Source organism: Apodemus sylvaticus, chromosome 13 (assembly GCF_947179515.1).
Source record: "Apodemus sylvaticus chromosome 13, mApoSyl1.1, whole genome shotgun sequence".
NCBI classification, from domain to species: domain Eukaryota; kingdom Metazoa; phylum Chordata; class Mammalia; order Rodentia; family Muridae; genus Apodemus; species Apodemus sylvaticus.
Genome location: NC_067484.1, coordinates 85,015,094 through 85,040,786, shown reverse-complemented (window position 1 = coordinate 85,040,786; position 25,693 = coordinate 85,015,094). Strand labels below are relative to the sequence as shown.

General features: G+C 44.9%; 1 protein-coding gene across 1 annotated transcript in view; it reads right to left on the bottom strand.

Annotated features, from left to right (window-relative positions):
• B4galt6 (beta-1,4-galactosyltransferase 6) overlaps window positions 1-9,160 on the bottom strand; it is a 62,664-nt gene extending 53,504 nt beyond the window's left edge. Inside the window, exon 1 of the mRNA XM_052155264.1 lies at window positions 8,219-9,160. Within this exon, the coding sequence (XP_052011224.1) occupies window positions 8,219-8,333 (115 nt within the window). The 5' untranslated portion in view covers window positions 8,334-9,160. The remainder of the gene's footprint in view (window positions 1-8,218) is intronic.
• Window positions 9,161-25,693: the final 16,533 nt, after the last annotated feature.

The window sequence follows — 25,693 nt, the reverse complement described above, 5'->3', positions numbered from 1 at the left end:
CAACCCCAACACCGCTTGAACCAACAGGAACCGTTCATAACCCCAGCACTCAGGAGGTAGGGCAGCAGATCAAGGCCATTTTCGACTATACAAAAGAAAAATAAATTTAGCCAGTACTTAATTCACCACCAGCACTACCACACTGCAGAATGACCTGAGTACTGAGTAAGATGGATGGGAGCTGCAATCAGCAGCTCCACTAACAGATGACCTGTTGGTAGAAAGGCTCTGGGAAGGTTATATGGTCAAGGTCCATGCTATGTCTATGTAATGCATGCAACTGCTACAAAGGGGCCCATTATCCTGTAGGACAAATGCAAGCAAAAAATAAAAATATAAACTAAGGCCTGGCATTGACTGTGGCTGTACCTTAACCCCAGCAAGGGGGAGGCAGAGGCAGGAGGATCTCTTTAAGTTCAAGGCTGACCTGATCTATACATAGTAAGGTACAGAAAAGCCCAGGCTACAGAGTGAAACCTTGCCTCAATAAAGGTAAAAAAAAAAAAAAGAAAGAAAGAAAGAAAAGAAAAGAAAAGAGAAAGGGGTATGAAAGAAAGAAATTTTATCTAAAAAAATATTCCTGAAAAAAAAAGCAGCTCATTAAAACAGACCACCTTAAATAAGGCTTAAACACATTCACGTATGAAAGCCACTTTTAATAGTATCGAAAGATAACCAACCAGTGAGGCCATGGGGGAGGACCTGCAGAGCCTCCTGTTCCCAGGACACACAATGACTTCATAGTTTGGAAACCTTCTGCCAGAACAGTAACAAAGAGGATACTGTGTGAGTGATACGGACTGGATGTGAAGAGCAAGGATCCAGGGAAGGAAGGAAGGAAGAAGCAGCCGGTCGGGGCTTCCGCGAGGCCTGTGAGCATGCCTTCGGAAAACACCAGCTTCCTCCATGGGTAGCTCAGTGTGTCCCAGCTGCCCGCGGCTTGGTCAGTTTGATCAGTTGTGTTATGGTTAGGCTCCTGTGGGCATATCCGCTTTTTCAGTGATTGCAGAGATTGGCCTCATCTGTTTTGAGCTGCTACAGAAATCTTGCTTGGTTGAAATAGGAATTAGCACAAGGAGTGTTTGTCGGCCATTAGACTTTTTGCCTGTGACACTGCAATATATTGATGAAGCTATGCCTAATAATTTGTGACTAAATTTGTGATGGCCCTAGTCAGCACTGTCAACTTGACCCAGTCTAGCCTCAACAGAAAAAAAAAAAAGGCAAAGTCTCTATTGAGTAAGGGTCTTTATCAGATTTGCCTGTGGGCTGGTTTTGGGATTTCGACCCAGATGCTCCTTGCTGATTAATTGTGACATCCAGGACTCTGGTGCATCTAAGCTCCAGGCTCCCGTGGCCCCACACCCTTGCACAAAGAAAACATGGAGACCCTGAGGACAGCAGCAGTCACACCTGGAACCAGGAACACGAGGTCCAAGGACTGAAAAGTCATAGAGTCATTTACACGAGATGAATTGGGTTTTTTTTGTTGTTGTTGTTTTGTTTTTTGTTTTGTTTTGTGAGACAGGGTTTCTCAGTGTAGCCCTGGCTGTCCTGGAACTCACTTTGTAGACCAGGATGGCCTCGAACTCAGAAATACGCCTGCCTCTGCCTCCCAAGTGCTGGGATTACAGGCGTGCGCCACCACCGCCCGGCCCGAGATGAATTGTTTTTAAAATAAGAAGAGCCAAGCTCTTCAGACATAAGGTCTAAAAGGGGGGTTATTAAAACAGCATACCTTAGGGTAGAGATAGAGCTCAGATGACAGTGTTTGCCTGCCACACAAAGTCCTCAACCCTTCGGAAGAAGGTGAAAAGATACCGATGCGTCCCAGCACTCAGGAGGTGGGGATGGGTAGAAGTTCAAATACCCTTAGCTGCATAGATAATGCTAACCAGCCGAGCTACAGACCTTGCCTGGTCTTGAAGAAAACACAGAGCAAAGCAAAACAAAAATAAACAAACAAAACAAAAAACCTACATTCAATATGGCTTGGGTAGTTTCTAAAACTAACTACCCTATTTACACAAGTTAAAAGCATTCTCTTCATGACTCTGAAAAATGTTGAAATATCTATCACACAGAGACACTTACTAACCCAGGCTAGGATTTCTCTTTCAGACGAGGCTATCTTTATCTTCAATAAACACTCAAAGCTGTAGTCACCTGTGCACTCACCACCAAACAAGGTGGAGAAAGGCACCTGGCTGTGCTAGAGTTCTATGAATCAATATATTAGCTAGCTTTCAGGTCACACCATTTACATTAACTGTCATTGACACTAAGGGCAGAGTTACAAATACTACGCGCTCATGATGCATTCTGTCTAAAAGGCGGGACTGAAGAGATGGCAGATCCTCTGGGAATGATTGCCAATGGGATGCTGGCCTTCCGGGCAGTCTTTGCACTCACTAGGAGACCAGGCTTAGGTGGCTTGGGAGGAGTCACAAGCACTCGCAGCGGGAGATTAATTACTGCTCAGCTGTAATGCCAAAGATGGCCAAATGTGACTCTACGATGTGTAAGGGTCTGTTGTTGGCAGAAGAGAGATACTCCAGACTCAAACAGAATGCAAGAGCAAGGAGTGTTTTATTCTGCAGAAGCCCAACAAGGGGGTGGGGGTGTCTCTCATTCCAGGATGGAGACAACCAAGTGGGTTTTGTCTTACTTTGCCTCTCTAGGCATTCCAGAACCATTACAGGGTATGGGGACCGGAAACTGTTGCTGAGGAATCCTGGGGTAGGTGGGCTTTGTCTTACTCTGCCCCTTGGGCTCCAAGACCTTATTTCCACCTACCTAGCCACTGGCAAACTCTTCTCCTGGATATTCCAGGGGCAATCAATTCCTGGATCCTAAGGCCAAAACTGCTCCTTCAGCCCCAGGAGCCAACATCACCCGTGACGGGTCACCTGGGGTCTAAGTTAGAATCTGAGCATCTTAGGGAAACATCCCCTTCGTTGCCCTGGGATCTGGTGCTCCTGTCTAACCAGAATTTCATCTCCTGCGCTGGAAACACTCCATAGCTTCTCACCTGGTGTCCCCCAGTCTCTGCCCCACATTCCCATCCTTCATGCTAGGATTACTCCAAAACAAAGGGCTGTCTCATTTCCCTTTGCAAAGCTCCCGCTGAGTCCAGCTACTCACAGAACAAAAATAGCACGCCTCACAGCAAGACAGGCCCAGAGGCAAAGGGTGACCAATACCCAATCAGAAGAACCTCAAGAAAAGGCCCCAGCGAACAGAGAACTTGAAGAGGGGAAAACAAAGGTCCTTTGCAAAACAAAGCAGGCTAAAATGAGCACAAAAGGCCCTACTGGTACCTGACGCTAGGAGGCTGAAACGCTCACTAGAAGGTGCAAGGCAAGAAGCTACCTCCTGAGGTACCCCTAAGGAATGAGTCAGACCCCAGGCTAGACTTCCAAGTAAACATCTGAGTGCCTCCTACAAACACTTGCTTTCTTATATACCCCACAACGCCCACTTCACCATTTCAGCCCGCCAAACATATCCCCTGGAAGCACAAGTATCCAAGAGGCCCACAGGAGGCCAGACAAAATGACCAAAGCCAGATTCCTCCCCCAAAGTCCAAGAAAGCCTCCCCAGGAAAAGGTCAGGGACTTTGGAGTCAAAAGGACAATAAACTCCCCACTCCCAAGGAAGTTATGCAGTCTCCCTCAGATACCGCCCTACCAGCGGCAGGCACTACAATTTCTTCCTTATCAACATTTAGATAAAGCTGTGAGGGCAGACCAGCACACTCTGCTGTGAACGTTAGTAACCTCGACAACCCCACCTGGGCTGCAATGAGGAGCTCTAAAGTCCTTCTGCAATCTGCCTCTCCACACCCTAAGGAGTAGCCATAGAGACGCAGAGAACTGACATTTTCTATGCTTTTTCTGTGCTCAATATACCCCAATCTTACGCTACCTATCCTAGGAATCTATAAGCACACATAGATTATATACATGACCAGCTTCTCTTGGGCGCTCCAAGGCAAATCAATTGCCCTCTGATATGACAGGATATGACTGTGTTGCATGGGACGCTATATTGGAAATGCCATCTACAAAATGGAACTCTATTCTCAGCAGTCAGCAGCTGGAGGCCTTGGATGGGAACTGCACTCACCTGGGCAGCCATGCCCAAGGGCAGGCACAAAACAAGCAGCTGACACTAACGTCCCTAACTGAAAGATGTTACCTTGAATGAGGTATGGGGGGAAATGTTTCAATTTACTCTTAAAATAGTTTAAGTTTTGAGTTCTATTGAACACACTATAGACTGGGACCCAAAGAATGCAGGGCAACACCAAGAAAAAAAGAGAAAATTAACCAGATTGGCAGTCTACAGTGTCTGACCTGTCAGCTCAGAAGAAAGACATTAGACAGTAAGAGTACACTAAATGATGGAAGGCCTGTGTGTAGGAACACACGTGACCAACCCTGTGTACACCCAAAAGGTATCGAAACACCTAGCAAACAAGTCCATGTGATATGGCTCGTAAGGACTTAATAGAGTAGATCTGAAACACTTTTGTTTTCTTAAATCAATGAAAGGAATCCCCAGCACTCGGGAGACAGAAGCAGATGGATCTCTGAATCTGAGGCCATTCTGGTCTACAGAGTGAGTTTCAGAACAGCCAGAAGGACTACACAGAGAAACCCTGTGTCAGGGGGGAGGGGCAGGCAGGCGGGGGGGAGGGGCAGGCAGGCGGGCTGGAGAGATGACTCAGCAGTTAAGAGCACTGTTTTCCAGAACACTGACTGGGGTTCAGTTCCCAGCACCCATGTGACAGCTAATAACCATCAATAACCTTTGTGTCTTGACACCCAACCATCCCTTTTGGCTTCTGCCTGCGTATGGTGCACAGACATACATGCAGACAAATACACACATAAAATAAGAAAGAAATTTAAATAAATAAATAAATAAATAGAACTTCTATTAGCATAATCCAGTCATGAGGAAATTTTGCTCCAAGATCTATAGCTCATATGAGAATACTGAGCATTAGCCAGGCGGTGGTGGCGCACGCCTGTAATCCCAGCACTCTGGGAGGCAGAGGCAGGCGGCTTTCTGAGTTCGAGGCTAGCCTGGTCCACAGAGTGAGTTTCAGGATAGCCAGGGCTATACAGAGAAACCCTGTCTCGAGAAAAAAAGAGAGAGAGAGAGAGAGAGAGAGAGAGAGAGAATACTGAGCATTGGGAGAAGTGTCCGTTTATCCAATGGAGAACAGGAAAGGGACACCTGGGAGAACACGCCACACCAAGGCACCTGTGGCTTCAAGGAGCACTGACTCAGGCACCGGGAACTCAACTGACCACATTTTCCACATCATTTTCACTTCAGAAACAGCTGACAGACTGTGTGGTATCTGACCTGCATTTAAGAAAGTGACCTGACATACCAAAAAAATGAAAAATTAAAATAGACAGCCCTCGTCACTAAACACAAAATTTAAATTTCCTAGACAAACTCTAAATTAGAAAACGTCTTCCCAAATTTAAAGATGAGAAACCCCACCCCCACCCCAAATAGCACAAAGGTAAGCAGACATCTGATTTAACAAATTCATAGCATGTTATGATTGGTTAACTTACTTTTCTTCCTGGCTTCATTGTTACCATTTTTAATTATAAGGTCCTCAAAATAGAGTAATTTAAGTTATGCTGACCTACTTGCTTGCAAGAGAAGTGCCAATTTTTTAGGACATTAATCACTAGCTGTTCTATGGCAACATCACACACTTAAATAAGAAAAACACACCAGGCTTTTGTGTCCACCGAACTGTAGCAATCTACAGATAGTAAGTATATGGGCACTAGAAAGCTGAGACTTGGACTTGCTTGGCTTGACTTTTTAGCATTGTCACCCAATATACGAAGAAACAGGAACAAGGATTTAGCTCAATTATACAGTTCTTTCTTTGCACACACAGGGCTCCTGAGTACCATCCATCCCCAGCTTCAGAAAAGAAACAAAAAAGCAAAAAGGGAACTTCAAAGGAAATAGGAAATTGTAAATTAAAAATTTTTTTTTCTTGCTGCTGTGGTATGAGATTAAAACGCCTTTAATCTCAGCACTCTTATCTGCGTAGAGTTCCAGGCCAGCCAGGGCTACATAAAGTGACCCAGTCTAAAAAAAGAAATCTTGTCAGGGGCCAGCAGGATGGCTACACAGGAGGGAAGGCTGTGTGTTGGCAGGCATGGCTGGCCACGCGCACTTCATCCCCAGAACCCACATGGTGGGAGGAGAGATGACCACAGCTGCAGTCTGACCTTCACACACACACACACACACACACACACACACACACTCACCCTCACACCTGTGCTCACATGCACAGATGCTAAAAAGATACTCTAAAATAGTCTCGTACAGAATCTCTCACAGTTAAATATCTGGTAAAATAATATTCTCCAATGAAGTCCAACTTTTAAGGAGTTATAGGAAAAAGGAAAAAGTTTTTATAGAAATAAATGGCATTCTTGGGTGTCTAAAATGGCAAGAAAAAAATTGGGAGGGCTGGAGAGATGGCTCAGCGGTTAAGAGCACTGACTGCTCTTCCGGAGGTCCTGAGTTCAAGTCCCAGCAACCACATGGTGGCTCACAACCATCTGTAATGAGATCTGATGCCCTCTTCTGGTGTATCTGAAGACAGCTACAGTGTATTTACATATAATAAATAAATAAATCTTTAAAAAAAAAAAGAAAAAAATTGTTTAAAACCTTTTCCTAAATGTCCTAAGCAATATCCAACCTTCTAAATGATATTAAAATACATCTGACATCTACAAACTAGCTGGTGTGGCAGAATTAATAAAGATTTTCTAATAACAGAGATTCCAAACATCTAACTTAGGGCCAATAAAAACCATTCTTACATAGTCTATGTGCCATTTCTATGAAAATTTGCCCACTTCATAATTCAGGCTAAAATGTGAACTGCTGTCGTAAGTATCAAAAGCTTCAGGAGAATGTTTTTCTTTGTTCTTTTTTGCCTAAAGAAAACCCACATTGAAGGACCAAATTGTTAAAACATCCACACTCCTTCAAAAAAAGTTCGCTAAACTTCTAGTTGGCGATGACGGTCTTTCCAAGATTCATCATCTATATACTTAATAAATCCAATAAAGAAAAGGATCACATAGTAATTATTTTTTCATGAGAAATCAAACAGCCTGGATAAGGCTACAGTCTCCCCTGTAACTCATTACCATTGTCTTACACACATACACACACACACACATACATACACACACACACCTCTGCGAGAACAAGAATTTCAGCTCAAAATTCTGCAGGTGTTTTTCCTTTCTGAAAGGAATGACATTTTTTGGATAGTTCCGGGGAGAAACACTGACTCAAAACACAACTGAATAGCTAAAAAGAAATGACAGTGTGCACTGTTACCAAGTCACTCAGCATTAAATTACCCAACGACAAGAAGACTCAGCCAAGCTTAGTGAATAGGATGTGTTCAAACAGTCATACAGATCCATAGAAATTTTCATTCACTAAAACAAGGCCATATGGACTCCTTGTCAACAGCAGGAAAAATAAAGAATTAAGAGTATTTCAATCAAGAAGCAAAGATCAAAAGTATATTTGGAACCAAAAGTCAAAAGTAACTCACAGAAAGTCAACAATTTAAATCCACAAATCGCCTTGCATAATTGTTTTAATCAGTATTTTGTCTGAGCAGGCATCCTCACGGGTTAAGTAGACTGACTTTAACGAGAAGACTCAAGTTGATTAACGGAGCTGGGTTTCAAAAGCTACAATGTCTCAAGTAAGCTGCAAATGTCTGTAGACCTGCAATACCAGCAGGCATACTCCTGACCTTCCTCGCAGTTGCTACTGACTCATATTATCACGACCTGTTATTTTATAAGAAATAAAGGTGTCTAGGAAAAACTACAATTAAACACTACCCCAATAGATAGGGTATGCATGAATACTCAAGAAAGCGACAAGAGGCACTCCACCCCACCCCCACTACCCAGCCACCAGGCCCTCATTTCCCTACATCCCCTGAGTGCGACCTTTTAAGTTCATCTAAACCGGTTTTAACAAAGCTAGCATGCCCAAGCAGTTTGTTCAACAGTTTTGAAATAAATAAATAAAATCAGATGTGTTGGTCCAGTTTCCAAACCCCTCAACACCCCAGTTACCTTCCTTCTGACCATAGGAGGTGAGGGTGTGTCCGGGTGCTTACCGATGCCTGGAGCCACATAGATGAAGTAGAGACAGGACGTGGAGAGGGAGAAGAAGAAGATGAAAGCAATCAGGGAGCGATTGGAGACCCGCATCATCCGCTTGAGCGCAGACATCTTCCTCTGTCCTGCCAGCCGCGCGGGCTGCGCTCTCAGGCCAGACTCCGGGCCACGGTCCAGGCCCTAAACTTCCATGAATGTACGGAGAACCCCAAGAGGGTAGCGGGGTCCGGCCGGGGAGGCTGTGGGGAGAAGAACCGAGCCGGGGAGGAGAAACGGATGCAATGAATGGGAGGCGGTGGAGCCGCGGGAGGGGTGTAGGAAGGATGCGGAGAAACGTGGAGGGAGGCCGGGAGACCGGGATCCGTGGAGGCCAAAGCCCCGGACCAGGCTGAAGGAGCTCTGCGATGCGGAGCGCGGCCCGCGCGCTGCAGCGTGCCGGGGTTCCCGCACTCGGGGCGGCGTCCAAGAGGCGAGTCCCCGCGATCCGGACCCGGGTCGGGTCGCGTGCGCTCTGCGGGCCGGTGCCTCGGCGAACGCTGCTGGTGCGGGGCTCTAACGTGGGCGCCGGGGCACGCGAGGCACGGCCGGCCGCGGGGAACCTGGGGGCCGCGGAGCGGGGCGCTCGCCGGCGCGCGGCCTGCACTTCATTCCGCGCCGGGCCCCGGAGCGCAGCGGCGGCCTCGGGAGCCGAGCGCAGGCCAGGGCGGCGTCCCGGCCAGCAGCGAATGCGCCCGGGTTCCGCTTGCTGCAGCCGCCCGCTGCCCGGCCGGCCTCAGCAGCCGCATTCCCGCCGCGGGGCCCGAGGGAGAGGCGGCGCCGCCCCCGCACAGACCCCGGACTACCCGGCGGATGCGCGCGGCCGGGGCCCGGAGGGCGAAGGAAAGAGGTGACAGACGCGCGGCGATCTCCGACCGCGGACACCCACGAGGACAATCCCGACAGCCCTGTGCGCCCCGAGACCCCTGCAGGCTCCGCCCGCCCGTGCTCAACTCGCCAGGCGGCGCTGCGCCGGGAGAAGAGGAACCAGAGCCCTAGCCCCTGGAGCGCCGCGGGTCCTGATTGGTCCTGGTACTCCGCGCCAGCATCCCACCTCGCCCCGCCCTCCCGGGCACCATCCCTGGTGGACCTGGCACTAAGCAAGGACCGCGTCCCCAGCATGGGATGCGCTCTGCACCAGGGATATGTTCGTAGGAAATAAGGACCTTTTGGAGAAGGACGAAGGAGTCACATTTCCCTCCTGGATTTATGGGCTGTCGGATGCAATGTGGGCCAATGTGTATCCGTTATGCCTTGACTAGCCTTCTCATTGAAGGCGAATACAACCAAAAGGCCCATGAGCACTGCAGTCCCAATCCCTAGCTAACCCGCAAGCTGACCACTGAAGTGATGCATCTTCTAGGCGCAAGGCTACCCTTTGTTCCAACGCTTCTTGCTGCATTACTGGGCCCCTTACCGACAGCACATGTTCCCAGCATATTGTGTGCAGGTGTCTCTTTTCAGCTGATCATGACTGCATAAACCATCCTAGCAGGACTAAAGATAGAGTCCAAAGAGACATGGGTTCCTTCCTTTAATCATCAAACTATTAAAAACAATGGTCTTCAGAAAAAATTGCAATTTCCATAGTAGCATACTGGGGAAGGAACTAGGTCAATGATTGAAGGGACCATACTCTGATCAGAACTGTATAGTTAGGCATATCTCTTGCCCTGCATTAAAAACTAAACCTCAGCCGGGTGGTGGTGGTGCACACCTGTAATCCCAGCACTCTGGGAGGCAGAGGCAGGTGAATTTCTGAGTTCAAGACCAGCCTGGTCTACAGAGTGAGTTTCAGGACAGCCAGAGCTACACAGAGAAACCCTGTCTTGAAAAAACCAAATCCAAAAAACAAACAAACAAACAACAACAACAACAACAAAAAACCTTCTCTTAAAATTAATTTTTCCCATATAAATAAGGTCAGAATTCTGCTAGGTAAAAAAGATATCGATTTCTTCAATTTAGGTTATATTCAAAAAATATTTTAAATGTCATATTGACATGCAAACTTAATCTCATTAAAGCTTAATCGCCTGCCAGGCAGTGGTAGCTCACTTTAATCCCAGCACAGGGGAGGCGAGGCATGTGGACATATGATTTCCAGGCCAGCAGCTGGTCTACTGAGTGAGTTCCAGGACAGCCAGGCTTACTCAGAGAAACCTTGTCTCCAAAAACAAACAAACAAACAAACAAACAAAAAGCAATACCTTAATGTTCACATATAGTATTTTCGAAATAATGTCTAATAAAAATTTATAGAAAATCCCTAGTTCAACATTTGACCCAAATTTTGTGCTGATCTCCACAGGCCTTCTGTCTTTCATCGTCACGAGGCCGCACTTTCATGCTGTTGGAAAGCCCTGTTGGGTTTTCAAGGATTCAGACGACTTGCGTGTCATTTTCGCAACACCCCACTGGCGGGCATTATAGGACATTTGGGGATAAGGAAACCGGAGCTAGCCAGGTGAACAAAAACAACGGGCCTCAGGTCAAGCATGAACAAGGCTCGGAGCTGGGAGCTCAGCCAGATGTTATCAGGCAAGCCGACCTCACGCCCTTCCGGCCAGCCCCACCAGCGCCATCTTCACGTGGCTCCTTCACTTGTGGGAGTGAAGCTAGCCACTCTGGAGCACTCTGTAGCATTTATCGTCTTTGTCGGAGTCATAGAGATGGTCTGTGACTCCAGCTTTCTTTAGCAGTTCTGTCATAAGGTCTGTGTCAGGATTCTGTTTAAATGGTACCACAAGGAATCGACTCTGGAAAGGAAGAGTAGTGCGTGCAGGCCAGGTCCCTTGTCGGAGTTAGGTCACTCCCACCTAGTTCATAAACCGGTAGCTTTGTCCATTCTTCTCCTCTGATGGGCTTGTGTTAGGTTGATTCAGCAGTTCGCCTCTCAGACAATCTGAATGACCTGATAACCACCAACGCGGGCCCCAGCTCGGGGCCAGCAAATTCGAGGCTGACTCGAGTAAGAAGCCTGCCTGGAGGAAAACAGGGAGTCATTTAGAACGTCCCGGGGCTGGGCACTGAGCAGACAGAGGACTTGAGGAGAGAACGAGGGAATTTTTGTTTCTTCAGATTTAGATTTGACTTTGAGCACGATCTCGGATAGCCCCGGCTGAGCTGAAGCTCACTGCCTGCGTAACTGAAAATAACCCTGAATCTTGATCTTCCGGTCTCTACCCTTTAGGGATTACAACCATTCCCTGACACACCCAGCTGAAGAATGAAGATAGAAGGATCAAAGTGCCGCCACATCATCCTTAGGAAGCCCGTTGTCCTCCTCCGTAGGAAGAGGTCAGCTGAGACACTCGAGCTGGATGGAAAAGCCATCTTGCCTTGGCTCTTTTGAGGCTATAGATTCATGGGGCTTATGCAACCCAGAAAAACTAAATGGAGTCACCGTGCAGAAGCATAAGTATGTGACTAAAATAAGGACATGACCTCTCCAAGACGCCGTTGAAGAAAAGGGTTTTATTGTTATTTACTACAATGGAAGCACATGGCTGCTTCATGCTAATGACATCACATGGCACATGGAGGCACATGGTTGCTATTTAGAAACGTGTTTTCCTAAACAAGAGTTGAATTCAAGCTGTATATATATATAATAAGCAATGGATTGTACCAGTAAAGCTGGCGCAGAGTCTAACAGTCTTCTGAGGGAGGAGTGAGGATGATTATAGGAAAGATGAAAAAAGATGCAAGAGACAGACACGGGAGGGGGCAGGTCATTACCATGCCAGCCCCAGTGTATTTCTCATAGCCTTCTTATACTACAGTACCATGGAAGGCAAAGACATGAACTAACAGAAACAATGTTGCAGAAATATACACAAGACCCAAAAAATTCCCTGTTCCTTCCACCGAGATCAGTAGTCTTTAGCCCCTCGCCTTGAGCCTCAAGCACACCTCCTCTTGTGGTATCTTACGGGAAGTCTGCAGACAGACCCTGACCTGCCTTGACTCTGCCTAGCAGGCAGTCTCTCAATCTCTCCCCCCAAACGCCCACTTCAGAGATGTGGCCAACAACTCCTGGCTATAGGTTATTTCTCTGCCAGTGAAATGAGCCGATTCAAACCAGATTAGAATACATTAAAGGTAGATTTATTGGGAGGCTGCTCTCCAGAGTGTTCACTGACACCAAGGACCAAGGTCAGGGAAGTCACCATGATGAAGAAGGAGAGGGAGAGAAAGAGAGAAAGGGCATGTGCACAGAGAGAGAAGGGAAGGAGGAGGAGGGGAGGAGGAGGAAGAGAAGGGGAGGAAGAGGAAGAAGGAGGAGGAGGAGAAGCAGAAGAAGCAGAAGAAGAGGAGGAGGAAGAGGAGAAGAAGAAGAAAAGAAGAAGAAGAAGAAGAAGAAGAAGAAGAAGAAGAAGAAGAAGAAGAAGAAGAAGAGGAAGAGGAGGAGGAGGAGGAGGAGGAGGAGGAGGAGGAGGAGGAGGAGGAGGAGGAGGAGGAGGAGGAGGAGGAGGAGGAGGAGAGATAGAGAGCCCAAAATGTCTGCATTATATAGGAAGAGCCCCTAGGGGAAGGGCAGCCCGGCCCCTGGGCTGGAACATCAAGAGTTGGGGGCAGGTAATACCAGGTAGGGACGGAGGGATGCTGGGAAAACCTGGATATTAGGTCTGCTTTGATATGTAAAAGATGAACCACGTCTGGTCTAAAACCAAACAATAAGTATCTATGTTTTGAAAATTAATTTAATCACATATAATAAAATAAGACTCATTTTTTTTGTTACAGGTTTTAAACTGTCAGTTACAGATTTTACAGGTTCTTTAAACATAACCAGTGAATTTAGAAATCCTGAGATAAAAACTGCTTACATTACAGTCTTGGAAGGTTTCCTAAGAGCAGAGCACCAAGGAATTGTAGTGATAAGAGACCTTCTGGGACAGGCAGCAGTGTTGCATGCCTTTAATCCCAGCACTCTGGGAGGCAGAGGCATATGGATTTCTGAGTTCGAGGCCAGCCTGGTCTACAGAGTGAGTTCCAGGACAGCCAGGGCTAGGAGACCTTCCAGAGCATAGAGAAAGTTTAGCTAGAAGAGATTCAGGGATCATTTGTGTGTGCAGTGGCAGAAATTGTTACCCCATGAAAGAATTTGACAATGGCGTGGGCCAATCTTTGGCCTTTGATTGGGATGTATTGAGGGCAAGTTGGTTGTATAAGACAGCGAGGCTTTAACAAAACCTGAGTCCGAGGAGGAACAGAGAAGGGACCAGAAGGCCCAGGAGGGTGTAAGGAAGCTAGAGGCTCAGGTGGAAGCTGTGGGACTCTGCAGTCACCGCCGAGGAAGAGATGAGAAGAAAGGTACAGCCTTGGAGGGTGGAGAGAGAGCACAGGGAGCTTCTGGGGAGGAGGCAAGGAAAGGGTCAAAGGCCCCGGAGGGCTATAGAAGCTTTGGGACTTGCAGGAGAGAGCTGAGAGACAGAAGGGACAGGGTTGCGGAGGACAAGGAGGGCTTAAGGGAGCTGAGGCTGCAGCTCCTGAGGAAAGGTGGGGAAACTCCGGGAAGTAGCTGAGAGCAAATGGAGCAGGGGGGGGCTCTCTCTAAAGACACTCCCCTGCCTCTGTTGGAACCCTCTCCTCTCCCAAAGGCCTCTCCCACCTTGCCAGCAGTTTTCTCTTTCTCTCCTCATCCCCTGGGGAAGTGTTAACACCTGAGTTGCCTTCTTTGTCCACTATTAGTACAAAAGCTACACCTTTGTGCCAGACTGCTTCTGTCTCCCTACTGGGCCCCTGTCACGTGGAAACAGATGCCTCTTCTCTGTGATTTAGGACATTTGTCTCTGACAAGCCTCTCAGTCTGCTTGGGGAAGCCCTGGATTCTTGTCACCACGCGCTGGTGACTTCAGCTATAACATTATTTTCATTGCTACTTCATAACTGTGATTTGGCTACTGTTATGAATCGTACTGTAAATATCTATGTTTTTTCTGATGGTTGTAGACAAGCCCTGTAAAGGGTCTAGACCCACAGGCTGAGAGCCACTGATTTAGACGAAAGGTAATGGATCTGAAGGTGATCTCTTACTGCAAGAAGAAAGTTAAAGCTAGACAGTGGAGGCTCAGTACTCACAGAGGCAGGTAGCGGTAGGCAAATCTCTGTGTAAGACCATCAAGTTCTAGGACAGCCAGAGCTACAGAGAGAAAATCTGCCTCAAAAAAAACCCCAAACCAAAACAACAACAATGTACACACACACACACACACACGTATGTGAATATACACACAAATATATGTATATGTACATATGTGTATATATATATATATGTATATATATATTATATGCAGCTATGAAGACAAGCCAAGAAGTACAATTATAATACAGAGTAACTGTTAATGTGGGATTTTTTTTTTAGGCCATTTTAAAAATCCACTCATTACCATATTTACCATTGTCACAAAGCTCATGGGATTTTGCCAGTCTATTCTTTTAGCGACTTAAAGGAAAATACTTTTGGAGCTTTAATGTATTCATAATTTTTGTTAGTTTTCTTCACTAATTTCTTTACTAATTTCTTAATTACGTGCACATACACAAGGAAACATGTTCATTTCTAACCCCGTTCTTCCCCCTCAGCTCCTTCCAAATCCTGCCCCACAGGTTGCATGGCTTTCTAGTAACTGCATTTCTTTTCTTTTTTCTTTTTTTTTTTAACAGCCTACTAAGTCCCATCAGGGCTTCCCAGGTGTAAATGGGTGTGGGGCCATCGCTGGAGCAACAGTAGGCACAAGGGACTATGACTTACACAGATCCTTGACAGGAGTTACACACAGATAATAAAGAAGGCAAACATGTGGCTCTTCCCTCACTCTCCTGACCTGAGACAACAGCCTGGCAGCTTAAATGGAAGGCCAGGTGGGCCTTTTCTCCCACCATAGGCACTCTGCCGGTGGGACTGGCCACCAGGCTTGTTTACCCCACGGTTGTGAGCCTATAACCTGCCCATCTGTTTGGCTGATGAGCCCTGAGTTGGAAAAAGATCCTACAAAGACACTTAAAACTCCAGCCCTTAAAGAGAAACTGGACTCTGACCCCTGAGTCTCCCTCTGCTCTGCAGCGCCTCCGTAAGTGCGTCGTGCTGCGTGTATTGGGATGTGGGAGGGTCCATATCCCTAATAAAAGCCTTTTTTCTCCAGCTAGGTCTCTCTAGGGCTGAACTGATCTTGTGCAGTTCTCGTGCAGGAGGTAACTAGTCTGGGTTCCTGAGTGAGTCCGGCCGAAGGCACTGACACTAAGTGAGAAATGGGATCCAGTTACATCAGACGCAGGACTTGTGTGCTTCTGTGGCTGAAGGAGAATCCTACAACACTGGCCTTCCCTCCCGGAAACTAAAATCCGAAAGTGCATAGTCACAGAAAGGACAGTGTAAATGCTAATAAGTTACTGTAAAAGGCGAGAACATTAGATATGCTGCAGGTACCTCAAAGAAAGAAGCAAAGCCCTTTTACTGCAAAGTAATACTTTGTAGTAAGTCGGCCTTGGCCAGATATGCATGCAGCCTGCAACCCTAGGCAAATTACTAGGTAATATAATGTAGCAAGTTAAAAATACAATAATTTTTCCTTTTTTCCATTCTCTTAAATCATACTATGATGTAGAGAGAGACTACTAATGCTCTATATTATGCCATTAAAATAAGGTTGGGCAACCAACCAGACCCCCCAGAGCTCCCAGGCACTAAGTCACCAATCAGCGAGTACACATGGAGGGAGCCATGGCTCCAGCTGCATATGTAGCAGAGGATGGCTTTGTCAGGCATCAATGGAAGGAGAGGTCCTTGGTCCTGTGAAGGTTTGATAGATGCCCCAGTGTATGGGAATTGAGGGCAGAGAGGCAGGAGTGGGCGGGTGGGTGGAGGAACACCCTCATAGAAGCAGAGGAAGGGTGGGATAGGGGGTTTCTGGGGGGGGGGGGACTGGTGTAAGGGAATAACATCTGAAATGTAAATAAATTAAAAATAAAATAAGGTTGGGATATTGGTTCTGCCAGTCTTTCTCCAGCGCCATGGAAAAGGGGCTCAAATAAGTCTCATTCGTGCAGAAAGAAGAAAGCTTGCTAAAAGGGCTGGACTGGCTGAATGCGTTTTCCAGTTTTCATTTGTGAAATAAAAACAGCTCTGCCAATGACCCTCCCAAAATGAGCAGTGCCTCCCAACAGTCCTGAGAGCACTGAAGTAGGATCCAGCAGATGGGTGAGCCCAGTCTTCACACGGCAATGAGGCTGTTGCTGCTACATACTCCGAAGATCAGGTTCGTTTGTTTGTTGTTGTTTTTTTGTTTTTTTTTTTTGGATTTGGATTTGGTTTTTTCGAGACAGGGTTTCTCTGTATAGCCCTGGCTGTCCTGGAACTCACTCTGTAGACCAGGCTGGCCTCGAACTCAAAAATCCGCCTGCCTCTGCCTCCCAGAGTGCTGGGATTACAGGCGTGTGCCACCACCGCCTGGCTCTAACTCAGATTCGTATCAGCCACTCTTCGGGGAGACCCCGGGCCCTCAGAGACCTCACAGGACTATGCCTGTGGTGATTCAAATGGGCGGGGGTGCGGGGGTGGGGGTGGGGGGGATGGGGATGAGATTTGAAGATTCTAAAGCTCACACCATAACTCCATGCCTGCCTGTCTTCTGTGATGTTCCCTGATATGTAAGCATGGACTCTTAACTCTCTGGAGCAATGAACCGGAATAAGTAATTTCTGTAGTGATAAATATTGAATACCCAGTCATGGGGTTTCAACCCTGGCTTTGGTTATTGAGTTCCCAGAAGAAATACACACACAGCTTTATATTCTTAAATAGCCTTAGGCAGCACAATAGCTAGGCAGCTGCCTATGCTCTGTGCTGAAAGACTCTTCTTTCCCTGTCGATAACCCTTAGGTATCACTTACTATTTACCGTGGTGGCTTTCCTTCCCTCTCCTGCATGTTCTTCCTTTTACCTCTTTTTCTTTTGTCTCTCCTTCCCTTGTGGTCTTCTCTCACCAAGCTGAGAAACCTCAACCCCACCGTGTCTCTTCTGTCCAACTATTAACTATTGGCATCTTTATTTACCAATCACAATTAAATGGGGGCTGGGCCACTCAGTGTCTTACATATAGTCTCTCTTGCTTTTGGGGCAACCAGTCTTGGAGGCCCCAAATTACAAGCAGCATTTATGCCAACCTATCACAATTTTCTTTCTCTAAGTTGCTTTGGTTGTGGTATTTTGTCTTAAAAAAAAAAAAAGAACTAAAACACTGATTTTTGAGGCTTCTAGCTTGGATTAAGCAGCCATTGGGCTTTGTTTGTTTGGCTCTACAGCAGGCAAACAAGCATCATGGGACTATTTAGCCCTAGACGCCATAAAACAATCTAGAAAATCCCTTTCATATATTCCACAGGATTAATTCCTCTAGAGAACACCAGTGTAAATTCCTTAAACGATATGGAAAGCTTAGACCTAAGGCAAAGAGAATTCAGGGTGTGCCTTTGGTGACACACTGGGTCATTATTTAACTTTGCTCACTCGCGTATCACTAAACTTGAATCAGGGCACAATTCCTTTGACTTTTGTACAGAGCTTTTTGTATGACTCACACAGGAACTAAGAGCTTAGACTCAGTGGAATTACACATTAACTTGCAGGTAGACCAATAAACCTAATTTCAGTAGGATTGAAAAGACGTACTCAAAGTTATATTGTCTTATGGTTACAAAGCACAATCTATTCTAACACTTTTCTTAAACGCCCACACATTTGTTTCTACAAAATACTCTTCTAACGGCTTTATCATCCTGCTGGTCCAGCCATCTGAGAGTTAAATGATGCATTCATTCCATATCTGATGAGAATTATGCTTGCGGATTTTTATGCAGTATATTCAGAAAGGATATATCCAGGTCCTGGAAATAGTTTATAAAGTGTATCCAGACAATGTACTTAGAGCAGAGTAAATCCTCAGTAAATATTAAGTTTTATTAAATCTCATGACATAATGCCTTCAACGTTGGAGCTTTAAAATGCAGCGCAGTTCACGGAGGGAACACATGCATGTGTGTGTTCCTAGATCTGCCTCGTGGTTAGGAGGCCGCAGTATGTTTGCTGTGTTAGACTCCATGATTGAGGAGCTTAGACAACACACAGCCTGCAATCCCAGACACTCCACCCTGAAGCTGTGCTGCCTGCCGGGAAGCTGCCTAGCCTTGTTTTATGTTTGTCTGGTTTAGTTTGAGGGGGTTATTTGTTTGTTTTGCGCAAAATTATAATCCTGTCCTAAAGAGTTTTTACCAAACTGATGCATCATCAGTGATAGTCTTCATGGATATCTGACTCGCACAGATCCTGGGGTGTCATTCCTCCTGAAGACTTGGTATTTATCTACAGATAAGTCCTCCATAGAAAGCATCTCTTAATCTGCTCCAGTAGCAATTTAAAACCTGGCTGTGGCTGTACATACCTAAAATTCCAGTACTCAGAAGCACAAGTAAGACAATCATATCTTCCAGGCTAGCTTGGACTATATAGTTAGACTCTGACATACATGCTTGCACTACATGCACATAAACAAATTAGCTGTGTGTTTTAAAATCTGAGCATAAGCCAGGTGGTGGTGGCGCACGTCTGTAATCCCAGCACTTGGGAGGCAGCAGGTAGAGGCAGGCAGATTTCTGAGTTCAAGGCCAGCCTGGTCTACAGAGTGAGTTCCAGGACAGCCAGGGCTGCACAGAGAAACCCTGTCTCAAAAAAACAAAACAAAAAACAAAACAAAACAAAAATCTGAGCATAATCGATAAAATGTTAGAAATAGAATGTAGAGGATAGTGAAGAAGAAATAGCAATAAAATAAAACTTGGCTAGTCAAGATTTGATAAGAATAAAAGAACCAGCAAAATCTATGCTAAACAGAGGCCCTTGTTCTTCTTTTAGCTCAGTTATATTTTTGAATGTTTCCCATTAAGTTTGTTTTGTTTCTTTTTCAGAAATATCAAACGTGCATCTGTTTTGCTGCTCCATGTCTCCATGTCAGCTCTCTTATTCTTTGACTTCCACATACTGGGTTCCAGGCTAGCCTGGGGGACAAAGTGATACAATGTCTCAAAAACCGAGGAAATTAAATAAAATTAATAATTTTTAAATTGCAATTTTATAATAACTTAAAAAACTTAAAAATTCTGTACCCCAAGATCTGGTTTCCCCAGACAAGCAAATTCCTGTGTAAATCTTGCTCCCAATTTTAAAACTACTGGCTAAATAAATATGGCTACAATGAATTACTGGGGAGATTAGAGAGAGGTAGAGTTTGAGTTACTGGGCTGGGGTCTAAGGTGGGGACCACAAGAGAGAAGGAGAGAGGAGAGAGGACAAGAAAGACAGCAGAGGAGAAGATGGGGAGAACAGGAGGTCTCCTTAAAACACAACGGACCAGCAGCGTGTGCCCAAATGAGCTGCCCCCACCCAGGACACCAGACTGCTTGAGCAGAAATAACCCAGACAGATTCAAACAGCAAGTATTTGGGGTCCACTGCTGTGGAAGTAGCCAGTCCAGCAGGTAGAAAAATAGCTTAGGGGTTACCCCCCAGTAATTGACAAAGCCAGATAAATAAACCATAGTCTCATGCATTTGAAAACTAGAGGGGGATAGGAATAATTCCAATTATTTTACAAAAAGCAGCACCCTAATTATTTATTCCTGCTGCTCTGCATTTACTCAAATGTTATTTTTTTTAATAATCAAGCATCTTAAAAGGATTGTAATTAAAAAGTTTAAACTGGCCAGGCAGTGGTGGCACATGCCTTTAATCCTAGCACTTGGGAGGTAGATTTAGGTGGATTTCTGAGTTCAAGGCCAGCCTGAACTACAGAGTGATTTCTAGGACAGCCAGGGCTTCACAGAGAAACCTTGTCTTTAAAAACTGAAGAAGAAGGAGGAGGAGGAGGAGGAGGAGGAGGAGGAGGAGGAGGAGGAGGAGGAGGAGGAGGAGAAGGAGAAGGAGAAGGAGAAGGAGAAGGAGAAGGAGAAGGAGAAGGAGAAGGAGAAGGAGAAGGAGAAGGAGAAGGAGAAGGAGAAGGAGAAGGAGAAGGAGAAGGAGAAGGAGAAGAGAAGTTTAAACCTGCTGTTTTACAAAAATTAATTCCGTTAAAATCCGGGAAGTTCTGCGCAACCACTTCTAGCGATTGAGAAACAGGCTGTAACAGACGGTCTTCTTTACCGTTGGATTTCAGCAGCAGTTTGTGGTTGCGATTGGTTGCTCATCTTCCTTCAGCTTTCCTACTACAGTGTTCTGTACAAAGCTCACTTCCAGGTCCTACTACAGTGTTCTGTACAAAGCTCACTTCCAGGTCCTACCACAGTGCTCTTTACAAAGCTCACTTCCAGGTCCTACCACAGTGCTCTGTACAAAGCTCACTTCCAGGTCCTACCACCGTGCTCTTTACAAAGCTCACTTCCAGGTCCTACCACAGTGCTCTGTACAAAGCTCACTTCCAGGTCTTTCTCCACAATTCTTTTTATCGTGCTCATATTAATATTCACTGGTCTATTTTAAAGAATTTTTAATGATGCTATGCTCCATCTAAATTTGATTTCTTTTAAAAATCTGATTCCTTTCCAGTTCTAGTTAAGAATGCCCCAAAGCAAGAAATGGAATGTTACCGAGTTTGACATCCTGGTATTCTCAATAAAAAAGTTCCATGTATAATTAATCTATGAGCAATGAGCATATGAAAACATTATTTCCTAGGTACAAGCCCCTGTACTTCATTTTTGTTTATTAAAATGAAAGATACTATTATTTACACTATTTTAATTCTCATCAATTCCTCCCCCACCCCAAATTGATGTTCTGTATAAAAATTGCATGTCAGCCAGATGTGGTGGCACATCCCGAGTTTGAAGTCAGCCTGAGCTACATAGCAAGTTCCAGGCCAATCAGGGCTACACAGTGAGATCCTGTCTCAAAAAGAAAAGCTGTAAATAAAGTTACAATAACCTAAAAATAAGCTGCTTCCTGAATTTTGCATGTAGTATCAACTACAGCTCTTCAGGGCTTTATCCATTTCATCTCAGTGCTTTTGAAATAAGGTATTAAAGCTGCTTCTCCTTGTGTTCATACTCAGCATGTACCTCATGCTGAGAGTCGAGCTTTGTAATGTCAGAGTCACCCAGATTTGGTTGGTGTTTAAAGGCGTGAAGGAGTCCTGGACAGCAGCTGAGAATTGGCAGTGTGGCAGGCCTTGAGCTCTTTTTTTTTTTTTTTTAATTTTTTTTGATATATTCTTTATGCACATTTCAAGTGATTTTCCCTTTCCTGGATCCCCACTCCCATAAGTCCCATAAGCCCTCTTTCCTCCCCCCTGTTCCCCAAATCTACCCCTTTCCACTTCCCTGTCCTGGTATTCCCCTACATTGCTGCACTGAGCCTAAAAAAAACATCAGATACATAAAACCAGACACACTGAAACTAATAGAAAAGAAACTAGGGAAGACCCTTGAGGACATGGGCACAGGGGAAATTTTTCTCAACAGAACACCAATAGCTTATGCTCTAAGATCAAGAATTGACAAATGAGATCTCATAAAACTACAAAGGCAAAGGACACTGTCAAAAGGACAAAACATCAACCAACAAATTGGGAAAAGATCTTCACCAACACTACATCCAACAGAGGGTTTATATCCAAGATATACAAAGAACTCAAGAAGTTAGACTCCAGAGACAAATAACCCTATTAAAAAAAATGGGGTACAGAACTAAACAAAGAATTTTCACCTGAGGAATATCAAATGGCTGAGAAATACCTAAAGGAATGTTCAACATCCTTAGTCATCAGGGAAATGCAAATCAAAACAACCCTGAGATTTCACCTCACACCAGTCAGAATGGCTAAGGCCTTGAGCTCTTAAAGAGAGCCTGGGAATGGAAAGGGAGCCAGCTGTGCTGGAGGTGCTGGTGCCCTGCGCTAGCCACCAGAGACCACAGCCTCAGTGAAGTGGCGCTGGCTGGAGTCTAGACCCCAGGCTGTACGTGCTGCCAAGGGCAGAGCTGAGAGCTAACCGGAGCCCCTTGGAGGAGCCCAGGGGATCCTCGGCTTCGGAGAATCCTGGATACAGAGCACTGAGTTGTTTTTGCTGCTGGAGTTTGTATTGCTTTCTCCAGATTGTCGTTGGGCCCTTTCTTCCCTCTTGAAGTAAAAAAAAAAAAAGTACTTAAATTATTTTTTTGATATTGTAGTTTGTTAGCAATTCCTCCAGGCTCCTCCAGCAGTTACCTAGCAACAGCTTGCATCTCTGCCCTCCAGGTACAAGCCAGGATCCAGGCTCTCTCTCTGTCTCTGTCTCTGTCTGTCTCTGTCTGTCTCTGTCTCTGTCTCTGTGGCTCTTTCTCCCCCCTCCCCCTCCTGCTCGGTGTACACACACACACATACACACACATACATACACACACACACACACCAGCCAGCCTCTTCTCCTCTTCCTCTCTCTCTGTCCTTCTCTGTCTCCCTACTTTCTCTGTCTCTACTCCGTTCTCCAGGTCCCCTTCTCTTCTTGCCAATAGACTGTCTTTATATTAGGCCTGTCAGATGACTTGATTATTCAGGGGGACACCTTGGCCTGCCACTGAAGTTACTCTCCCACCGCATCACACTGCCGCCATTTTATAAAACTGAACAATGGAATTCCACAATTGAGAGATTTTAAACTTTTTTTTTAAATAGAAAGTTTTGAAATTTTACCAAAAATTTAAATTAAAAAACTATTTTATGTTTTTATTAATATGTGATTGTAATAAATAATAAATAATAAATAAATAAATAGACTAAGGAGTTAGGACCACAGATATGAACACCAAATACTAAACATCAGGAACTGGGATCTTCCTGTCTTACAATGACCTACGTAGTTTGTCAAAGAGCCCATAGGATGTCTCTCTTAGGTCTACTCAGCCTAGCAGGGGCTGACTTAAGAATATATGTCATTACTAACTTTGTTAAGCTTTAGCTATTTTGATAAACTGAGTCATACAGGAAACTGTGATATTCCATAATGGTGTCCTGTGAAAGGACCAGGAAACCAGAGTTGCCAGTCCCCCTTGTGGATTTAATTATGATTTAAAGTTTTATTTCATACTAAAAGAGTTTCAGTTTTGTTTGTTTGTTTTTCTTTTTTTAAAAGTTACTTTTTAAAGCTAATCTAACTGGGATAAAAATGCAAATCCTAATCTTATAAAAGCTACTAACTTGTAAACTGTTAAAGATGATTAAGAAATGCAAGTCTTACCCTTCACCTAGTCTTGAGCAAGCTAAATAGACTTTGAGTGTTTGCAACAGTTGGTCTTTCGCAGGCCTAGGATAGAGTTTTACCCCTTGCTGCACCTGCAATTTCCTGCAGGAGCAAACTGCTTCCTGAGCTTGCTTTGCAACATAATCCTGCTGAACCAAAGGATGGGTCCATGGGCTCTCCCTATGTAAATACAGTGCTGGATATTAAACTTTGAGCCTTGATCAGAAACTTTGTCTTGGCTTCATCCTTCTCTCGCACTCTGTTCCTTTTTCATTTCCAGCCCCTTCTCAGGCAACCCAGCTCATCCATGGCTGCTGGACGGCTACAGCAAGTTAATAGCTACCTCGAAAATGATCAAATTCTTCCGTGTATTAAGAACTATACTAGTGGTCATGCTAAGCACTCATGTAAGTGATTATAAGGACAAGCTTTATTTAGTCTCCTGTATATGTTTTCAAGATTAAGTCTAAATCAAATAACTAAAATCAAGTGAATTTTGTTTATAAATCAGGTATACTTAATAGATTATGGTCCTCAAAATCTAAAGAGGTCTGATGAATGTGGCATTTAAAATGTTTACTGAAAAAAGCTTCCTGAGATAGACAGAAGTGCCAGATGTTAGCTGCAACCCTAAGGTCTCCCAAGAAGACCGTTGGGGCACAGATGCCAACCACTGGACAATGTGTGGTCCTTGTTGGCTACTCTTTGTAAGTCAGAGTTGACCAATTTTCTGAAGTTTTTTTCCACCGGAAAATCTCTCAGACCCTCTGGGTCTGACAGCTGATACCCTGTGCTGCTCTGTGCAGCAGCTGAAAGCATAAGGAATGCTGTCTGTCCTACGCAACAGCTGAAGACCACAACCTCAGCCACAGAGACCACATAGCCCATAGGGTAATCACCCAGGCGGCTGCAAAGTCTTTGGCCATTACGGAGGCCATTCCATTTATTTATTTACTTATTTACTTATTTATTTATTGGTTTTTTCAAGACAGGGTTTCTCTGTGTAGCCCTGGCTGTCCTGGAACTCACTCTCCACACCAGGCTGGTCTCGAACTCAGAAATCCGCCTACCTCTGCCTCCCAAGTGCTTGGAATTAAAGGCGTGCACCACCACTGCCGGGCTGGTCATTCCATTTATACTTCTTATTATAATTTATCCTTCTCAGGTCTCTGATGGCGTTGAGGGCTAACCGTAGCTTTATCGGCTTGGCGGCAGCAGGTGACACGCATCTTCCCAAAGTAGCTCTCCAGTTAGTTCATTTCATATGTAAAAATGAGGCCTGTTTTCTCTAAAGCTTCTAGGTTCCTGCTGAGAAAGGCAGACGGGTTTGCGTTGCTAACAAAATTGTTAAAGGATAAACAGTGTTCAGACGTAACTTTGTACTATTCCTTTATTTAAAGACACCCACTTTGCAATGGCTTCTTTCAATCATTAACCATTGGTGTCTTGTGGCAAGTGATTAGACAGGAAAAAGTTTACGGTTTATATAAATTGTAAAGATCTAAAACAAACTATTTAAGGTGTATGAATGCAAGTTGTAAACATTTGAGGATGTGAAAGCTAAAAAAAAAACTGATTTAAGACATAAATACAAGCTATAAAGGTATAAGAACGTGATTTAGGATAACAAAAAATGATTCAGATTGCCTTCCTCCTTGTTCGGCTAGTTGTACTAAGCTTTTAAACTATAACCTTTAAAATTCTGAGTTTTAGCATTGATGTGATAAAGTGGTAAAGCACTGACTACTCTTTTTTCTTTTTTCTTTTTTGGATTTGCTTTTTTTCAAGAGAGGATTTCTCTGTATAGCCCTGGCTGTCCTGGAGCTCACTCTGTAGACCAGGCTGGACTCAGAAATCCACCTGCCTCTGCCTCCCAGAGTGCTGGGATTACAGGCGTGCGCCACCACCGTCCTCTAAGCACTGACTACTCTTATAGTTCAAAAGATTTAAATTTTTCTTTGGTTCTTTCTAAATATAGACTTAAAAGAGTTTATTATGTTAAAAACATCATTGGGAGTAAAAAAAAAATCAGTAAATACAGTCCTCTAAACACAGAAAAGAATGTTTATGCTTTTTAAACTGAAAATAAAACTTATGCTACTATTCAAAGGTCTAAGTCTACTCCAGCTGTTCACAGACACCTGTTAGCTTCTTTTTTCTAGAAGTACC